Raw genomic sequence first — 17,486 nt, 5'->3', positions numbered from 1 at the left:
TGACATACAGGAATACAACGCATTTTTCAACCCAAAGTTCCCTGGCACTACTCATGGTAACATACAGCGGCAAATATACAGCATTTGATTTGCTGAAGCCTCCTAAGACAAGAGAAATTGTTGAGAGGAAACACCAAAGTCAGGTTCCGCAACTTGATAACAGGGCTAAACGCCGTGTTTTTCAGAAATGTCAGGAAGTATTGGCAAGAAACTGCACCACCACTGCACCACCACGCCATCATCTTAACACAGGCAGCACCGGTCTCCTACACCATTCAAACTCAGGATGATGTAGTGTGGAGGAGATACGCTGATCAACTTTTAGCAACTAGAACTAGTTTGCCAGAGACAGAGTCAACCGAGAGTCCGCAACAAACTGCCAAGTAAAGACCAAGACATTCCTGAGAACCTGACAATACCAGAAACAACTGTGGAAGACAGTACCCCAGTTGAGGACACTTCAACACCGAATCAACCTCCGAACACTACGTCGACTCCAGTTGAGACAACTACGGATGACGTCCAAATTAAACCAAAAACACCAGAGGTTGCAGTCAACACGAAAAAGCAGACGCCTGAGGTTCGTCGACAACCACACAGAAATCAACGTCCTCCGAAACGTCTAAAAAAAAGATCAACAAAAATATTTGGAGTCGTGGAAAGCACTCAGATGGATGAGAAAATTTGTGTTCTCATGCAAGTTTTTTTTCCAGAAAGTTAATAATTTATAAAATCATTCTTTTGATGTACCTTACTATCCTTTATAATGGATGTTGAACAGGGATGTGCTCTGTTGCAGCACAAAGTGGTGGGGTGGGGGTTATGCCCATGTTCAGTGTACGACTATCACAATAGTTAGCAGTCTCAACACTTTTTTTAAAAATCCTGGGTGGCATGTGGCACAGTGGATAGCACTGGGACTGTGGCGCTGAGGATCGGGTTCGAATCCCGGCCCTGGGTCACTATCCGTGTGGAGTTTGCACATTCTCCCCATGTCTGTGTGGGTTTCACCCCCACAACCCAAAGATGTGCAGGTTAGGTGGATTGGCCACACTAAATTGCCCCTGAATTGGAAACAAAAATAATTGGCTACTCTAAATTTTTTTTTTTAAACCGAAGGATTTCACATCATTCTCCCTGATGCACAGTTCTTAGCAGTCGGTTTGAAATGGTATTTCGAACATATCATTAGCATGAGGCAATGTCATAGTGGTCACTGGACTAGCAATCCAGAAGCCCAGACTAACATTCAGGAAATGGGTTCAAATCCATTCGTGGCAGCTGGTGGAATTTAAATTCTATTAATAAAAAAATCTGGAATTGGAAGCTAGGCTTGGTAATGGTGACCACATAACAACTATCATCAATTGGTGTAAAAACCCATCTGGTTCACTGACATCCTTTAGGGAAGGAAATCTACCATCCTGACCTGTTCTGGCCTACCCAAATATTGGGCTTGCCAGCGACATCGGCATCTCATGAAATATATATTTTTGTATTGGACAATTGGCTCCTTGAGCTTGCTCCACCCTATTAACAAGGCCACGGCTGATACTGAGCATTAACTCACTTCTGCACCTGCCTGTAAATGTCTCGATTCCTTTAAGAGTTCAAAAGTCCGGGGCAGCACGGTGGCGCAGTGGTTAGCACTGCTTCCTCACGGCGCCGAGGTCCCAGGTTCGATCCCGGCTCAACACATATAAAAAAAAAATTCTGGCCCTCTGGGGTAGGGAATTCCAATATTTATAATCTCTGAGTGAAGAAATCTTCCTTATTCTAGTTCAAAATGGTCCTTTATCCTGAGAATGTGACCTATTTCTAAACCCTGCAGCCAGGGGAAGCAGTTTCACAGCATTTGCACTGTCAAGCCCTTCTAAAGCTAATGGATGGAATTCTCCCAACCCGCCTGCGACAGGTTTAGTGACAGATGGGCACAGGGAAGCTGGTGGGAGCCAAAATGTCGGAAACCCGCCAGCATAAAATTACATTGCAATTCTCCCAATGGCAGGTTGTTCATCCTGCTGGAAGGTGGCACAAACATTTGTATCTCATAAATGCCCATTATTACAGCTGCCTGTCAGTGTTCCATCAAGCCTTCCAACCTTGCGTCACGCCAGTGGGAAATCACGTTGGTGTTAAACCCAATTGCTGAAGATTGAGGAGTACAAGACAGCCTTCAGTTGGCAAGAGACTTCAAGATGTGTGCAAAAAAGCATTGGGCCATAGTGCTGCTGCTGATGTGCGGTACATCACTCAGACCGGTTCCTGAACTATATCCCCATTTCAAGCTGGTCTTATAGGACAGCATTATGCTGCTGGACCCATGGACACTCCTGTGTCACCGTCTCATTCAGTACTGTGCCTGGGGTTGGGGAGTACAGGGGTCTCCTTCCCCTGTGGTGCCACACGTGTCGATCTGGATAGCACTGTGCTGTGGAACCCAAAGGTCCGGAGTTTGGTCGGGGTTGGAGTGCGAGTTGAGTGGTGGGTGCGGGAGGTGGTGAGGGGTTGGCTGACAAAGACAACAGGGCAATATGGAAGGAAGACTATGTAGGGTGGGTGTAGGGCAAGGGCTCATGATGACAGACAGGCAGAGGGGACAAGAGCTGGATGAAGAAGATGAACAATGGAAGGCAGAGAGGAAAGACCAAGAGGAGGGAAGCAAGAGGACCCCAACAAGCCTGCATGGAAAACTCACTAAACGGGTGAAAGGGATGCTACATAGTTTACTGGAAGGGGATGATGAAGACTCTGGAGGCTGTGGGTAGAGATCCAAGTGGAGCATGGGCACCTTACAGGTGAGGAGCTCGGATGACAGTGATTAAATCGAGAAATAGACTTCTTCTTGAGGCTGCCCGCCTCTTCCCTCGGGCTTCTTGACATCATGCACAGTCTATTGAAGACATGTGGCTGAAGAGAGTGATATGAGTGTGCTGGACTGCTTTATAAATATGGTGCAGGGACCTTCAAACGTGTCAACTGAAGACAGGCACACAAATCTGCTGCTGGCCTAACGAGGATAATTGAAGGGAAATTCGCCTGTGCACAATTAATGAGTTCCAAATGCAGAATCTGACACGGGATCCTGCCAACCATGCCGGAGCCACCCACCCCCACACTTACGCATATAGTCTCAAAATGGGCAATTCCACCCCCATAGGATTACCTCTCATTCTTCCAAACTTAAGTATTATAGGCCCAATCAATTCAATTACTCTTCATAGGGCAAACCTCTCGAAATCAATCTAGTGAATCTTCACTGCAACCCTTCCTTAGGAGACCACATATAGTACTCCAGGTGTGGTCTCATCAAAGGCCATGCGAATTGCAGCATGACTTATTTATTCTATGCTTCAACTCCCTTGCAATAGACTTCCGGTGGAGCTAAGCCGCACGATTCGGCAGCTCCCGCTATTACGGACTTTCGGGCTCATTGGAGGAGCCCCAACGGAATGTTTTTAAAGACATACCGTGGGGAAGGGAAGAGAGAGGTCCCCCTCCAACGTTTATGAACCGGACCAGAAGTGCAACGGCCAAAAAAGTGGCATTGGAGCAGCGGGAGAAGCGAGGGAAAAAAAAACAAAATGGCGGCGGCCGGGGACAAAGCGGAGTGCGGGCTGGAGCTGCAGGAATTCATCAAGCGCTGCTTCGAGGAGCTGCGCAAGGAGATGCTGGCGCCTATGCTGCCGGTAATTGAAGGACTAGGGATAACCCAGAAGGCCCACGAGGTAAAGATCCAGGAGGTACAGAAAAGAGTCAGTGAGAATGAGGACGAGCTCTTGGGCCTGGCGGTGAGAGTGGAGCAGAACGCGGCGCTACACAAGAGGTGGGCGGGAAGACTCGAAGACCTGGAGAACAGGTCGAGGAGAAAGAATCTGCGGATCCTGGGTCTCCCAGAAGGAGCGGAGGGGGACGATGCCGTGGCATACGCGGGCACGATGATCGGGGCGATGATGGGCGCGGAGGCCCCTTCGAGGTCGCTGGAGCTGGACGGGGCACACCGGGTGCTGGCGAGGAAGCCCAAGGCAAATGAGCCGCCAAGGGCGATGGTAGTGAGATTTCACCGGTTCACGGACAGAGAGAGGGTCCTGAAATGGGCCAAGAAGGAGCGGAGCAGCAAGTGGGACAATGCAGAGATCCGAATATACCCGGACTGGAGCACGGAGGTTGCAAAGCGGAGAGCGGGTTTCAACCGGGCCAAAGCGGCGTTGTACCGGAAAGAAGTGAAATTCGGAATGCTGCAGCCAGCGCGACTGTGGGTCACATACAAGGACCAACACTATTAATTTGAAACGCCTGAAGAGGCGTGGACCTTCATACAAACCGAAAAGTTGGACTCTAACTGAGGGTTTGTGAGGGTGGGGGGGATGTTTGAGGTTTGATGTGTGATGGTTGTTGTATATAGGGGGTCAATCACGCGCAGAAAATGTTACATGGGCTGGGGGAGAGAGACAATGCGACAGGAGCTGCGCCAGAGAGGGCGGGGCAGGCTTTGGAAAGCGCGGGGTTTTTCGGGCGCGCGGGAAGAAAGGCGGGAAGGGGAACGAAGGAACGCATATTGATTGGGAGACTACCACATGGGGAGGTCAAAGGGACGGCGGGGGAAGCCGGGGTCAGCAGGTGTCAGCTGACTTACAGGAGTGATATGGGGGGAGCAAAAAAGCTAGACAGGGGTCTAGCGGGGGGAGGGGAGGGAGCGAAGGGGGGGGGGTGGGAAGGGTTGCTGCTGCGCTGGCCGAAAGGGAATGGGACACAGAAGAGGTGGTCGGGACGGGGGTCCCCCAGCTAGGGGACTGGAGGGTGAGGGAGTCGCGGACACGGGACTGGCCCAGAAAAGGAGATGGCTAGTCGGCAGCGATGGTGGTGGTGGTGGTGGGGGGGGGTGAGAGAGCCCCTCCAATCCGGCTGATAACGTGGAACGTGAGGGGCCTGAATGGGCCGGTGAAGAGGGCTCGAGTGTTCGCGCACTTAAAGGGACTGAAGGCAGACGTGGCTATGCTCCAAGAGACACACCTGAAGGTGGCGGACCAGGTCAGGTTAAGAAAGGGATGGGTAGGACAGGTATTCCACTTGGGACTGGACGCGAAGAATAGAGGGGTGGCAATATTGGTGGGAATGCATGTGTCATTTGAGGCCAAGACTATCGTAGTGGATAATGGAGGGAGATATGTGATGGTGAGTGGTAGGTTGCAAGGGACGTGGCCAGTGTTGGTAAATGTACACGCCCCGAACTGGGATGATGCTGGATTCATAAAGCGCATGTTGGGGCGCATTCCGGACCTGGAGGTAGGAGGCCTGATAATGGGTGTTGGATACACTGTATCAATACAGTGTTGGACCCAGCACTGGACCGCTCCAGATCAAGGACTGGAAAGAGGCCGGCGGCGGCCAAGGTGCTTAGGGGGTTTATGGATCAGATGGGGGGAGTGGACCCATGGAGGTTTGCAAGACCGCAGGCCAGGGAATTTTCTTTCTTCTCCGACGTGCACAAAGCCTACTCCCGGATAGATTTTTTTGTTCTGGGCAGGGCGCTCATCCCGAGGGTGGAGGGGACGGAGTATTCGGCCATAGCCATTTCGGATCACGCCCCGCACTGGGTGGAACTGGTGCTGGGAGAGGAGAGGGACCAACGCCCGCTGAGGCGGCTGGATGTGGGACTGCTGGCAGATGAGGTGGTGTGTGGGAAGGTGAGGGGGTGTATCGAAAGGTACTTGGAGGCCAACGACAACGGGGAGGTGCGGGTGGGGGTGGTATGGGAGGCGTTGAAGGCGGTGATCAGGGGAGAGCTAATCTCCATCAGGGCTCAGAGGGAGAAGACAGAGGGCATGGAAAGGGAGAGGTTAGTGGGGGAGATTTTGAGAGTGGACAGGAGATACGCAGAGGCCCCGGAGGAAAGATTACTTGGGGAAAGACGACGGCTCCAGACGGAGTTTGACCTGTTGACCACAGGGAATGCAGAGGCACAGTGGAGGAAGGCGCAGGGGGCGACCTACAAGTATGGGGAAAAGGCTAGTCGGATGCTGGCACACCAGCTCCGTAAGAGGACGGCAGCGAGGGAAATAGGGGGAATAAAAGATGGAAGGGGAGCCACGGTTCGGAGTGCGACGAAAATAAACAAGGTATTCAAGGCCTTCTATGAAGAGCTGTACAGATCCCAGCCCCCAGCGGGGGAAGAAGGGATGAGACGATTCCTAGACCAACTGAGATTCCCGAGGGTGGAGGAGCAAGAGGTGGCTGGTTTGGGGGCACCAATTGGGTTGGAGGAGCTGAGCAAGGGTTTGGGGAGTATGCAGGCGGAGAAGGCCCCGGGGCCGGACGGGTTCCCGGTGGAGTTCTACAGAAAGTACGTAGACCTGTTGGCCCCGCTACTAGTGAGGACCTTTAATGAGGCAAGAGAGGAGGGGACCCTGCCCCCGACAATGTCGGAAGCGCCAATTTCTTTGATCCTAAAGCGGGACAAGGACCCACTGCAATGTGGATCGTACAGGCCAATCTCGCTCCTCAATGTGGATGCTAAGTTGTTGGCAAAAGTGCTGGCCACGAGGATTGAGGACTGTGTCCCGGGGGTGATCCACGAGGACCAGACGGGATTCGTAAAGGGCAGGCAATTAAACACTAATGTGCGGCGGCTCTTAAACGTGATAATGATGCCATCGGAGGAGGGAGAGGCGGAGATAGTGGCAGCTACGGACGCGGAAAAGGCCTTTGACAGAGTAAAGTGGGAGTACCTCTGGGAGGTGCTGCGTAGGTTTGGGTTCGGGGGAGGGTTTATCAGTTGGTTTAAGCTCCTTTACAGAGCCCCGGTGGCGAGTGTAGTGACGAACCGGCGGAGGTCGGAGTACTTTCGGCTGTACCGAGGAACGAGGCAGGGGTGCTCCCTGTCCCCCCTGTTGTTTGCATTGGCGATCGAACCCTTGGCCATGTCATTGAGGGAGTCTAATAAATGTAGGGGGTGGTCCGAGGGGGAGCAGAGCATCGGGTGTCGCTATATGCGGATGACCTGTTGTTGTACGTGGCGGATCCAATGGAGGGGATGGTGGAGGTCATGCAGACTCTAAGGAAGTTTGGGGAGTTTTTGGGCTATAAGCTCAATGTAGGGAAGATGAGCTCTTTGTATTACAGGCAGGGGACCAAGAAAGAGGGATAGGGGACCTACCGCTGAGGATTGCGGCGGGGAGTTTTCGGTATCTGGGGATCCAGATAGCCAGGAGTTGGGGGGCCCTACATAAACTGAATCTGACGAGGTTGGTGGACCAAATGGAGGAGGACTTCAAAAGATGGGACATGTTACCGCTCTGGCTGGCGGGTAGAGTGCAGTCGGTCAAAATGGTGGTCCTCCCGAGGTTTCTGTTTGTGTTTCAGTGCCTTCCCATTGTGATCACCAAGGCCTTTTTCAAGAGAGTAGGCAGGAGTATAATGGGGTTTGTGTGGGTGAATAGGACCCCAAGGGTAAGGAGAGGGTTCCTGGAACGAAGTAGGGACCGAGAAGGGTTGGCGCTGCCAAACCTAGGGAGGTATTACTGGGCAGCAAATGTTGGATGATCCGCAAGTGGGTCTTGGAGGGAGAGGGGCGGCATGAAAGAGGATGGAGATGGCGTCCTGTAAAGGAACGAGCCTGGGGGTGTTGGTGACGGCACCGCTGCCGCTCTCGCCGACAAGGTACACCACGAGCCCGGTGGTGGCGGAAACGCTAAGGATCTGGGGTCAGTGGAGACGGCACAGGGGTGCAATGGGAGCCTCGGTGTGGTCCCCGATCAGGGGAAACCACCGGTTTGTCCCGGGGAGGATGGACGGGGGGTTCCAGAGCTGGCATCGGGCGGGGATTAGAAGAATGGGGGACCTGTTCATTGACGGGACGTTTGCGAGCCTAGGGGCACTGGAGGAGAAGTTTGAGATACCCCCGGGAAATGCTTTTAGATATATGCAGGTGAGGGCGTTTGTGAGGCGACAGGTGAGGGAATTCCCGTTGCTCCCAGTACAAGAAATTCAAGATAGGGTGATCTCGGGTGTGTGGGTCGGGGAGGGCAAGGTGTCGGCAATACACCAGGAGATGAAAGAAGAGGGGGAAGCGCTGGTAGAAGAGTTGAAGGGTAAATGGGAGGAGGAGCTGGGGGAGGAGATCGAGGAAGGTCTGTGGGCTGATGCCCTAGGTAGGGTTAATTCCTCCTCCTCGTGTGCCAGGCTCAGCCTGATACAATTTAAGGTGGTCCACAGAGCCCACTTGACGGGGGCGAGGTTGAGCAGGTTCTTTGGGGTAGAGGACAGCTGTGGAAGGTGCTCAGGGAGCCCGACGAACCATGTCCATATGTTTTGGTCATGCCCGGCACTGGAGGGGTTCTGGAGAGGAGTGGCGGGAGCAATATCTCAGGTGGTGAAAGTCCGGGTCAAGCCAAGCTGGGGGCTAGCAATATTTGGTGTAGTGGACGAGCCGGGAGTACAGGAGGCGAAAGAGGCCGGCATCCTGGCCTTTGCATCCCTAGTAGCCCGGCGAAGGATCTTGCTAATGTGGAAGGAGGCGAAGCCCCCTAGCGTGGAGGCCTGGATAAACGACATGGCTGGGTTCATAAAGCTGGAGAGGATTAAGTTTGCCTTGAGAGGGTCTGCGCAGGGGATTTTACAGGCGGTGGCAACCGTTCCTAGACTATCTCGCGGAGCGTTAGAGGAAGGTCGGTCAGCAGCAGCAGCAACCCAGGTGGGGGGGACGTCTTGGGAGGGGGGGGGGGGGGAAATGGGGGATTGCTTGGGGGGGTGGATGAGCAAGAGATAACATGAAGGGTTGGGGAAACTGGCACGTGCGGGAGAGAGCCAGTGTATAAAGCTATGTAAATATACAATTTTGCCATGTAAATATCTTGCTCAGTGCGATTTCTTGTTATTTTGTTACCGGGGGGGGGGGGGGGGGGGGTTATTGTTTGTAAGGGAGAAAAATTGTGTTGGTAAAAAACTTCAGTCAATATATACATATTTTTTAAACTCCCTTGCAATAAATGCCAACATACCATTTACTTTCCTAATTGTTTGCTGTACCTACACGTTAAAAGTGTACAAGGACACCAACACTTAATAGTTTCCAATCATTTAAAAAATATTCATTGTTTCTATTCTTCCTATAATTGTGAATAACCTTATATTTCTCAACTCATTCACCTAATTAATCTATTCATATTCCTTTGCACACAATTTTGTGTCCTCCTCACAGCTTACATTCTCATGCATATTTGTACTGTAAGCAAACTTGAATCCAACACTACACTCAGATGTTGGAAAAGGCCTGGGGATAACTTTGCCATTTTCACTGCATTGGGCATGATAGTAAAGGGAACTAATATCAGGGGAAAAAAAGATTTTACATTCAGAAAATATATCAATTGTTTTGGGCTTTTTATATTCCCAAAGCATGAACTTTTCAGGAATCAATTACTTTCGAAATCTTGTGGTCCTGACACAAACTAGAAAGTGGCTGGAATGAAATGCTCAAAGAATATAATTTCAGCAGCACAATACATGGAATTATTTCCTGAAAGATGCTAAACTTAAAATGTAAGAGGGAAAGTTAGATGTCTCTGGTTCAATTTATTCAAAATATGTAATTTTTATTAATCTTTATTGTAGGCTTCCATTAACACTGCAGTTACTGTGAAAAGCCCTATTCGCCACATTCCAGCGCCTGTTCGGGTACACAGAGGGAGAATTCAGAATGTCCAAATTACCTGATAGCACGTCTTTCGGGGCTTGAGGGAGGAAATTGGAGCACACGGAGGAAATTCCACGCAGACACGGGGAGAACGTGCAGACTCCGCACAGACAGTGACCCAAGCCGGGAATCGAACCCGGAACCCTGGCCCTGTGAATCCATAGTGCTAACCACTACGCTACCGTGCTGCCCCCAATTGTAGCAATTGCTGCATCCAACTGAGACTGTGAACTATGCAAGAGATTTCCTTTCAGTTGATTACAGTACCTATTTTGGAGTCTAGAATTGTATTATTGAAATGCTTCTTTAAATTGTTGGTCTCTATTTCATTGCATTAATAATTGAACCATCATATAGATTAGCAATTAGTACAACTTTACATTTTTGTTCATAATTTTCAACGAACTGCATTTATTTATTTTCAACTAAAAATTACCTGGAAAATTGTCTAGCAAATAAAGAAGAGCAGATTGCACATGTGTAACCTTATTAAAGCATGCCTAATACGTGCACAAAATTACAATAAAGTGCGCTTTCCAAAGATTTTTTTTAATTATTAAAAGTGCCATCATGGGAATTTGGACCTTTTTTGACTAGAAATCTGTTTAGACTGTTCATAATATAATTACATCTTCCTAAAGACAGATGAGACAGCGGAAACCTAATATATTTAAACTAATTGAAAAATTCAGTTGACCAGAAGCACAAGATAGCAGGGTCTCTTAAAGGCCGATCAAAGCTTCAGACTTTGAAGCAAAATTTTTGATGTTGTCACTCTCAATCGCCTGAATGCCTGATAGACAAACAGATCCTTCTGTCTTCCTGGCAGTTCGTTTCACTGGCAGGTGGCAAACAATTAGACACACCAATTTGTGCCTCGTGATGACATTAAACCATGAAACAAAGTTGTATGCGGAGCTCAGTGATTTGTGTGAAAGCATTTCAAAAATAATACACTTTGCAGTGGCAACTCATTTCAGGCTGCCACCTCCCATTATGGGTTTGAGCTGTGAAGACGACAGGCTTGGGCTATGTGATGCTGCTGTTCAATCTGCCTCTGAAACCCCTGGAGACCTCTCCCCCTCTCACCAATATCACCTCATCACTCACATTCATAAATACTCTGGTGGGTGAATAAATTAAAACAACATCGAGGCTCTTCACCTGTCAAAGGAATGAAACTGCATTGGAAGAATAGCTTGTGCTTCTCTTTTTACAGTAGGATCAGGGTACGATACAGGCTCAGCCCCAGATTCTGCACGCTCCATAGGCGCTGCAACAAGGCTTTTCAGAATCTCCTTCACATTCATGCCTTTTCCTTGACTGACATTCGTTACAGATGAAGCTGGCTTCAGCACTTCAATTGGGCTCTCAGCTAAACTTTCTTGGGATTTCTTTACTTCGGAAGAGAAAGAAGATAGAAGTTCACTCATTACATCTGGCATAGTGCCCGTTTCCAAATCAGAGCCATTCATGAGACCAGTTATTTGCTCCTCTCCAATGCCTGAATCAGTGTGTGGAATAGAGCTTTCAACTTGTATATCTTCAATTGGTGTTAAAATGTCTTTTTCTTTGTTGGCTTCAGGAAAAGTGACAGGATTCTCTGCAAAAAAAAAAATAAACAAAATATATAATTAATTATCAAACTCTGGAGACTCAAAACTGAAGTCAAAACTCTAAGTTAACATTCAACAAGATCTCTTTTTGTTGCTAATCACTGTATTCAAGGAAATTATGGGCGGGATTCTCCCCTACCCGGCGGGGCGGGGCGTCCCGGCGGGACAGATTGGCGCGAACCACTCCAGCGTCGGGCCGCCCCAAGGGTGCGGAATCCTCCGCACCTTCAGGGGCTAGGCCCACCCCGGAGTGGTTGACGCCCCGCCGGCCGGCGGGATAGGGGCATGGCGCCACGCCAACCGGCGCTGAAGGGCCTCCGCCGGCCGGCCCATGCGCGGGAGCGCCAGTTCGTGCTGGTGTCATCCCCGAACATGCTCAGAGGGATTCGTTTCCTCACCGGGAATGGCGGAAGACCACAGCCTCCAGTGCGGAACAATAGAGTGCCCCACGGCACAGGCCCGCTCGCGGATCGGTGGGCACCTCCCAGGGCCAGTTCCCCCCGCGACCCCCCAGGAACCCCGGAGCCCGCCCGCGCCACCAGGTCCCGCCGGTAAGGGACCTACTCTAATTTACGCCAGCGGGACCGGCTACAGACAGGCGGGACTTCAGCCCATCGCGTGCTGGAGAATTCGGGCGGCCCCGGCGCCAATTGAGTCGCGCCAGACCCCGCCATTCTCCGAAGTGGGCGGGCTCTCTCATGCCGGGCCGGTTTTTGGGGGGGCGGGAGAATTGGGAGGACGGCGGGGGCAGGATTCACGCCGACCCCCGGCGATTCTCCCACCCGGCGGGGGGTGGGAGAATCCCGCCCTTTAGATTTACCCAAAGACAACGTGCTGGATTCTCCGCAGCCCCACGCCGAAATCGCGTTCAGCGCAGGGGCGGAGAATCCAATTTCACGCCAAAATCGGGTTCAGCGCTGGTCCGGTGACTCTCCGGGATCCGAGAATCGGCGTGATCGTAGAGTACTCCATGCGGCTGGGGGCCCATTGCCAGAGGCCAGTCCAGCGATCCTCCGCTCCGGAATGACCGAGTTCCCGACGGCATGGCTCTAACCACCTATTGCCAGTTGGGATGCTGGTGTGGTGGCTGCGGTCTCAGTTCGCGGCCGCCCTGGTGGAGTCGGGGGATCGGACATCTGGGGGGGGTCCTTATAGGCAGCCGGGGGACAGATCCGCGCGGTCAGATCTTCGGGGGTGCGGCCGATCAGGGAGGTCTCTTTTCTCGGTATGCCTCCGCAGTCCGAGTCCACCATGGCGCTTGGTGGGGCTGCTGGAGGCCACCGCCATGCACATGTGCGGAGTCAAAACCGGAAATGCGGGGGCCGGTATCCACAGCTGAAGCTGCATGAATTACTCTGGGTCCTTGCTAGCCCCCTGCAGGTCACTGAATCAGCTTCACTTTTCCCCAGGAATTTCCAGAGTAAAACGCCAGCGTTTTTATGCCGGCGTGGGGACATCGTCCCATTTTGGGAGAATCCAGCCCATCATCTTTTATACCCCTAAGTGAATCGTCAACAACCCATGCAAAATACAATGTCAATTTATTTACAAATGCATTTTGCAGATATGGTTTTCAACTTGAAATTGTTGGATAGAATATGTAAACAGGCTTTTCCTTTAGTGTTACATGCAGGCAAATAAACAATAGAAACATTTAAACATTAAAATAATGTTCCTATCTTAGTTCTATATAATTTCAATATCAGGTATACATATCTGTAATCCTTGAGTACCAAATATAATGAATTTAATGCATTTGCTTACATTCCTGCTGGGGTTAAACTGTACATAGATAATGAATAAATAGCATAATCTTTAATTGGATACTGCAAATTTTTTTTGATTACTGCATTATAATTTACAAGTGCAAATATTTGAGCTAAGCAAGTGATACTTTGCTGGTGGTTCTTTAACATACTGTTGCAATTAATGCAAGTTTACCACTATTACATATATCAATTGGAAATAATGCACCAAAGTGTTTTCTAAAATGACATTGTTAGATACTATTAAAATTTATTTGTATTATTTTTAAAACAGCATAGTATTAGCAAATCAATGCTGCATTTCACACATTAATGTGAAATGAAATTGGATTGTATATTTTTAAAAATCATGTATGTATTTTCATATTTATGCAACATTGTTTGCATTTGCAGGCTTTATTAAAACAAGTCCAGGGTAGCTACTTCTAAAATAAAACCAACTTTGTATCGAGAATGTGGATGCACAAATGTTATAACAGAAAATGGCTAGATAATTCATGTGATGTATGGTTAATTTTATATGTGGACACGTTTGTCACATTTCCATGCTAGTCGCGACACATTTGCATTGAACGTTTCATGATGAATTTACATTAAACATTTAATATATCATACTAAACAAATCTATGTTTATCAATATGTTGAAGTAGTTTTCCTATCTTCACAGTTTCTATTATATATAGTATAAAATCAGCAGCAAATTAGTTTGGACCATACATCCCCACCCCAAACAATATTTAACAAAATATTAAAAAGCTTAAAGAACAAGGCTATTATTTAAAAGTTGCAGTGTTATTTTGTTTTAAGAAGCGTTTTTAAACTGCAAAATAGTCTGTGCTGTGAAGCACTTCTTTAACCATCTATTTATCATCTCCCATTAAAAAGAAACTGAAAAATCAAAAGCATGCCAATGGAAAAATATATTCAGGCAGAAACTGTAAGTAGTGTTAAATATAAAAAGAGTGAATTTGATTCACTGCAAAATTAATTTTGGAATTTGGTTTAGAATACTCAATGCCTATTCTACAGGCATCAAAAAAATATCCATTTGGTAAATCTTCAGGCAATATTTAAAAATATGTGTTTCTGAAAGATAGGCTTATGAATACAACCTTTACACTCTTAAGAATCTGGCAGCTAAAATATAATTTTTAATGAATAAAATTGTTGACTGTTGTATTTTAGCAGCTTTTAATCTCAAGATATTGAAAGATCAATGACATCCAGAATTATTTTAAAGTCTTAAATGAGAGTCAGTATACATTCTCTTGAAATCTTCAAAAGGGTGATGACATTGACTCTATAACGTACCTACAATTTGCATTTATATGTTGCTTTTAAAGTAGAATTGTGTCCCGTGGCATAACAAAAAAACCTCAACAATATGGAGTAAAATAACAGAATTTCTCACACACAAATTCCCATTTCTGCAGGATTTTAGACTAAGCTCTAAAGAGCGCTTCACAATAGATCTGCTGAAGATTGCTTTCAATTTCACCAAACGTGCAGAATCATTTAGAGAGGAACAAGACATAAGCTGAATGTCACAATTCTCTCTTTTTACAAGGTAGCTAATTATAAATTTAATTTTACAAAACAGCTCTTGCAACTTCCTAACTCCAAATTTTAAGATCACATAATTACTTAACATTTTACCAGTATGATTTATTTTATATTTGTCACGGTCTACTTTTCTATAGGATTTTATGAAGGGGCAGAGACAAATCCATTTTATTTTTAATTCACTGCACAAAGCCTGCCAATCTTGAGTTGAACACAAAAGCATTAGAAGAATGTTGTCTAACTTTCTCACTCCAGTGATAACAATTTTAATGCATTCTAGCTTTCAAAAACAGGTATTCTATTGGGTAATATTTATCATATTTTTCTCTGAAAATAGAATCTGTACAATATCAATTTTATTCCCTTATCTTTCAATACAACATTGCGTCTTAAAACATCATTATAAAGATTAAATAAGTTTTTTTTAAAAAGTACACCAAATTTTAATGTATTTTTAAATACTACACATTTTAAAAATTAGATTTAAATTTTGACATGCCTATTTTTTTTCTGGCCTTGCTCAATTTAAACTCTTTTCTGAAAGAAGTAGTTACTGCTCGGGCACAATTCGTTTAGGCATTTGATTTTTGACTGGCAGCAGGCTATTCATCTATGAGGGCACCACAGCGTATTTGGATTCTATCCTCATCTCATAGCCAAATGCTAATTTAAAGATTGGACCACAATTCGATCAATCCTGGTCTGTATGGCTTAGTACACTTCTGAACACTTATCCACTGAGCCAGTTAATGCCCATGTTGACTATCATTCAAATTAGGAGTTAGGTGAAACAATATAAGTGGGAGATTTATTGCTGTCACTGGCTAATGACTCGAAACGTACAAATATTCAAGAGTCAGGTCTAGAATGTTGATCTGCAACATATATACTGTAATACGTCCTGTGTATTTAATATAATTACTCAGAAGAATCTGGTATTTTGAAGCAAAACAAACAGTTCAGTGGAAAAGTATACCATTTTAAGAAACTGAAGTTGGGTATTGGACAAATCTATAATTTCATAACAAATATTAAAATTTTACCATTACAAAATTAAAAGTCTCAAAAGACATTTGCACTGTATCATGAGGTACTGTTAATTATTGTAGTACATTGTGTTATGCTACTTGAAGCACTTGTTTAGATTTCAATGTGAAGTGCTCTGACACTTTCTAAATATATTAGGCTATTTTGAAATATGACGGAGCCAAAAGAAAAGCTTTGGAATTCTGATTTTATTTTATAGTTTTATTCCGAATGCATAATGACACACAGAAACATGAAGAACGCTGTAAGATGGTAGTATAAAGCTTGAGTCTCAGATACTGCTATTTGAGTTTTTAATTAATTAAATAATCTTCCTTTCCTTCCTTTTCTACTTAAATGGGACAAAACAGTTTTCCTTTGCAATTTTCCTCCAGGAAGTGTTGATTCCTTATAGTATATGATTGAGGCACCCTTCGATACATCAACTTGAACAATGTATCACTTGTCATGTGTGAACCCAGACATCTTCTGTTGGCAGGTTATTTTACCATTAGGGGCATTATAATGATGTTCTCATCACATACACACAAATTCACATGAAATATGGGTCCCTGGATGGCAATTAGCAACAGCAGTCTAAACTTCAATTTAGTTAACAGCATTCTAAAATTATGGCTTCTTTGATTGCGTTTACACTCGAACTTTAGCATTGCTGAGAACATTTCCACTTTAGCATTTTATTTTGCAATAGCTTAAATCCAGATAGGTTTTAAATCCAGATTCAAGGCCCAATTTGACTCCACTGGTGAGGACTCTCTGGAGGGAAGGGTCTCAACCACTTGGATTTGCCACAATGTGCAACTCCACTGCTGTGCTAAATAAAGTTAGAAAAAATGCCCAGCTCATCCATTGGAAACAAACCAACACTATCTAATTAGTTCAGTGATTAACCACAGGGAAAAGAGCTCTTTTTGTGTGTGTAACAATTTTATGTTGGTTCTGCACTGGAAATGCAGAACTATTTACCTTTTTAAGCCCTGGCTATTTGACCGCCTGACAGATGTTAGACATGAAAAGAAACAGAATACCAAAAGTGTATACTTAATCAGAAACATTCCACTCTCCTCACAAACCCTAATATTCACTTCATAAAAAATGATCATGCTTTCAGAGCAAGTACAAATTGAGGCATGTTGAGCTTCATGACTATCGTCAAGTATTCCACTCAATGTTTATCGTACAAATACAGAAGCATCCATTGGGAACTGTGTGCACTTCAAATTCTACAATGATATATCCAACTTCCTTCAACTACAGGATAGCTATATTATAAAAGCACCATGGGTGAGATTTTCCAACCCCATCCATTATCAGGATCATCCGGACCTGCCAAAAGTCAATGGATTTTTAACTGGCTGCCGAAATTCCCCCGGCAGGTCCCGCCAGGAGGGGGCCAGAATATCCAAGCCCTGGGGCTTCTCCGTCCTGCCGAGCCAGATTTCTGGTTCAGCACGCCATCAGGATTCTCCGTTTCGCCGGCTGGTCAATGGGGGTTCCCATTGTGGGGCAGCCCCATGCCATCGGGAAATCCCTGGGCTGCCGGCAAAACGGAGCATCCCGACGGTGGAGAATTCAGCCCCATGTCTTTCTTAGATAGCTTGTAACAAAACGATGAGCTTAATATTATACAACTACCTAATGATGTAAAAATTAAATGACAAAATTATATTTGAACAACGGTTCAAGAATTTATGTTTATTTCATTCCACCAACCTGAAAATGAACAGTAATAAGGACAGAAACTTAAGCTTTACTATCTTCGATTCTCATGGTTATGAAACTTGTAACTTTTGAACAATT

At 46.5% G+C, this 17,486-nt stretch overlaps 1 protein-coding gene across 3 annotated transcripts in view; it reads right to left on the bottom strand.

The window, feature by feature from the left end:
• The window catches only part of nbeaa (neurobeachin a), a 1,435,335-nt gene that overhangs the window by 762,951 nt on the left and 654,898 nt on the right, over positions 1-17,486 (bottom strand). For all 3 annotated transcript variants that reach the window (XM_072477018.1, XM_072477016.1, XM_072477017.1), the window contains one exon: positions 10,859-11,297. In XM_072477018.1, the coding sequence (XP_072333119.1) occupies positions 10,859-11,297 (439 nt within the window). The remainder of the gene's footprint in view (positions 1-10,858; positions 11,298-17,486) is intronic.

Source organism: Scyliorhinus torazame, chromosome 15 (genome assembly GCF_047496885.1).
Source record: "Scyliorhinus torazame isolate Kashiwa2021f chromosome 15, sScyTor2.1, whole genome shotgun sequence".
NCBI classification, from domain to species: domain Eukaryota; kingdom Metazoa; phylum Chordata; class Chondrichthyes; order Carcharhiniformes; family Scyliorhinidae; genus Scyliorhinus; species Scyliorhinus torazame.
The sequence above is the reverse complement of the archived record's forward strand: the minus strand, read 5'-3'. Positions and strand labels throughout refer to the sequence as shown.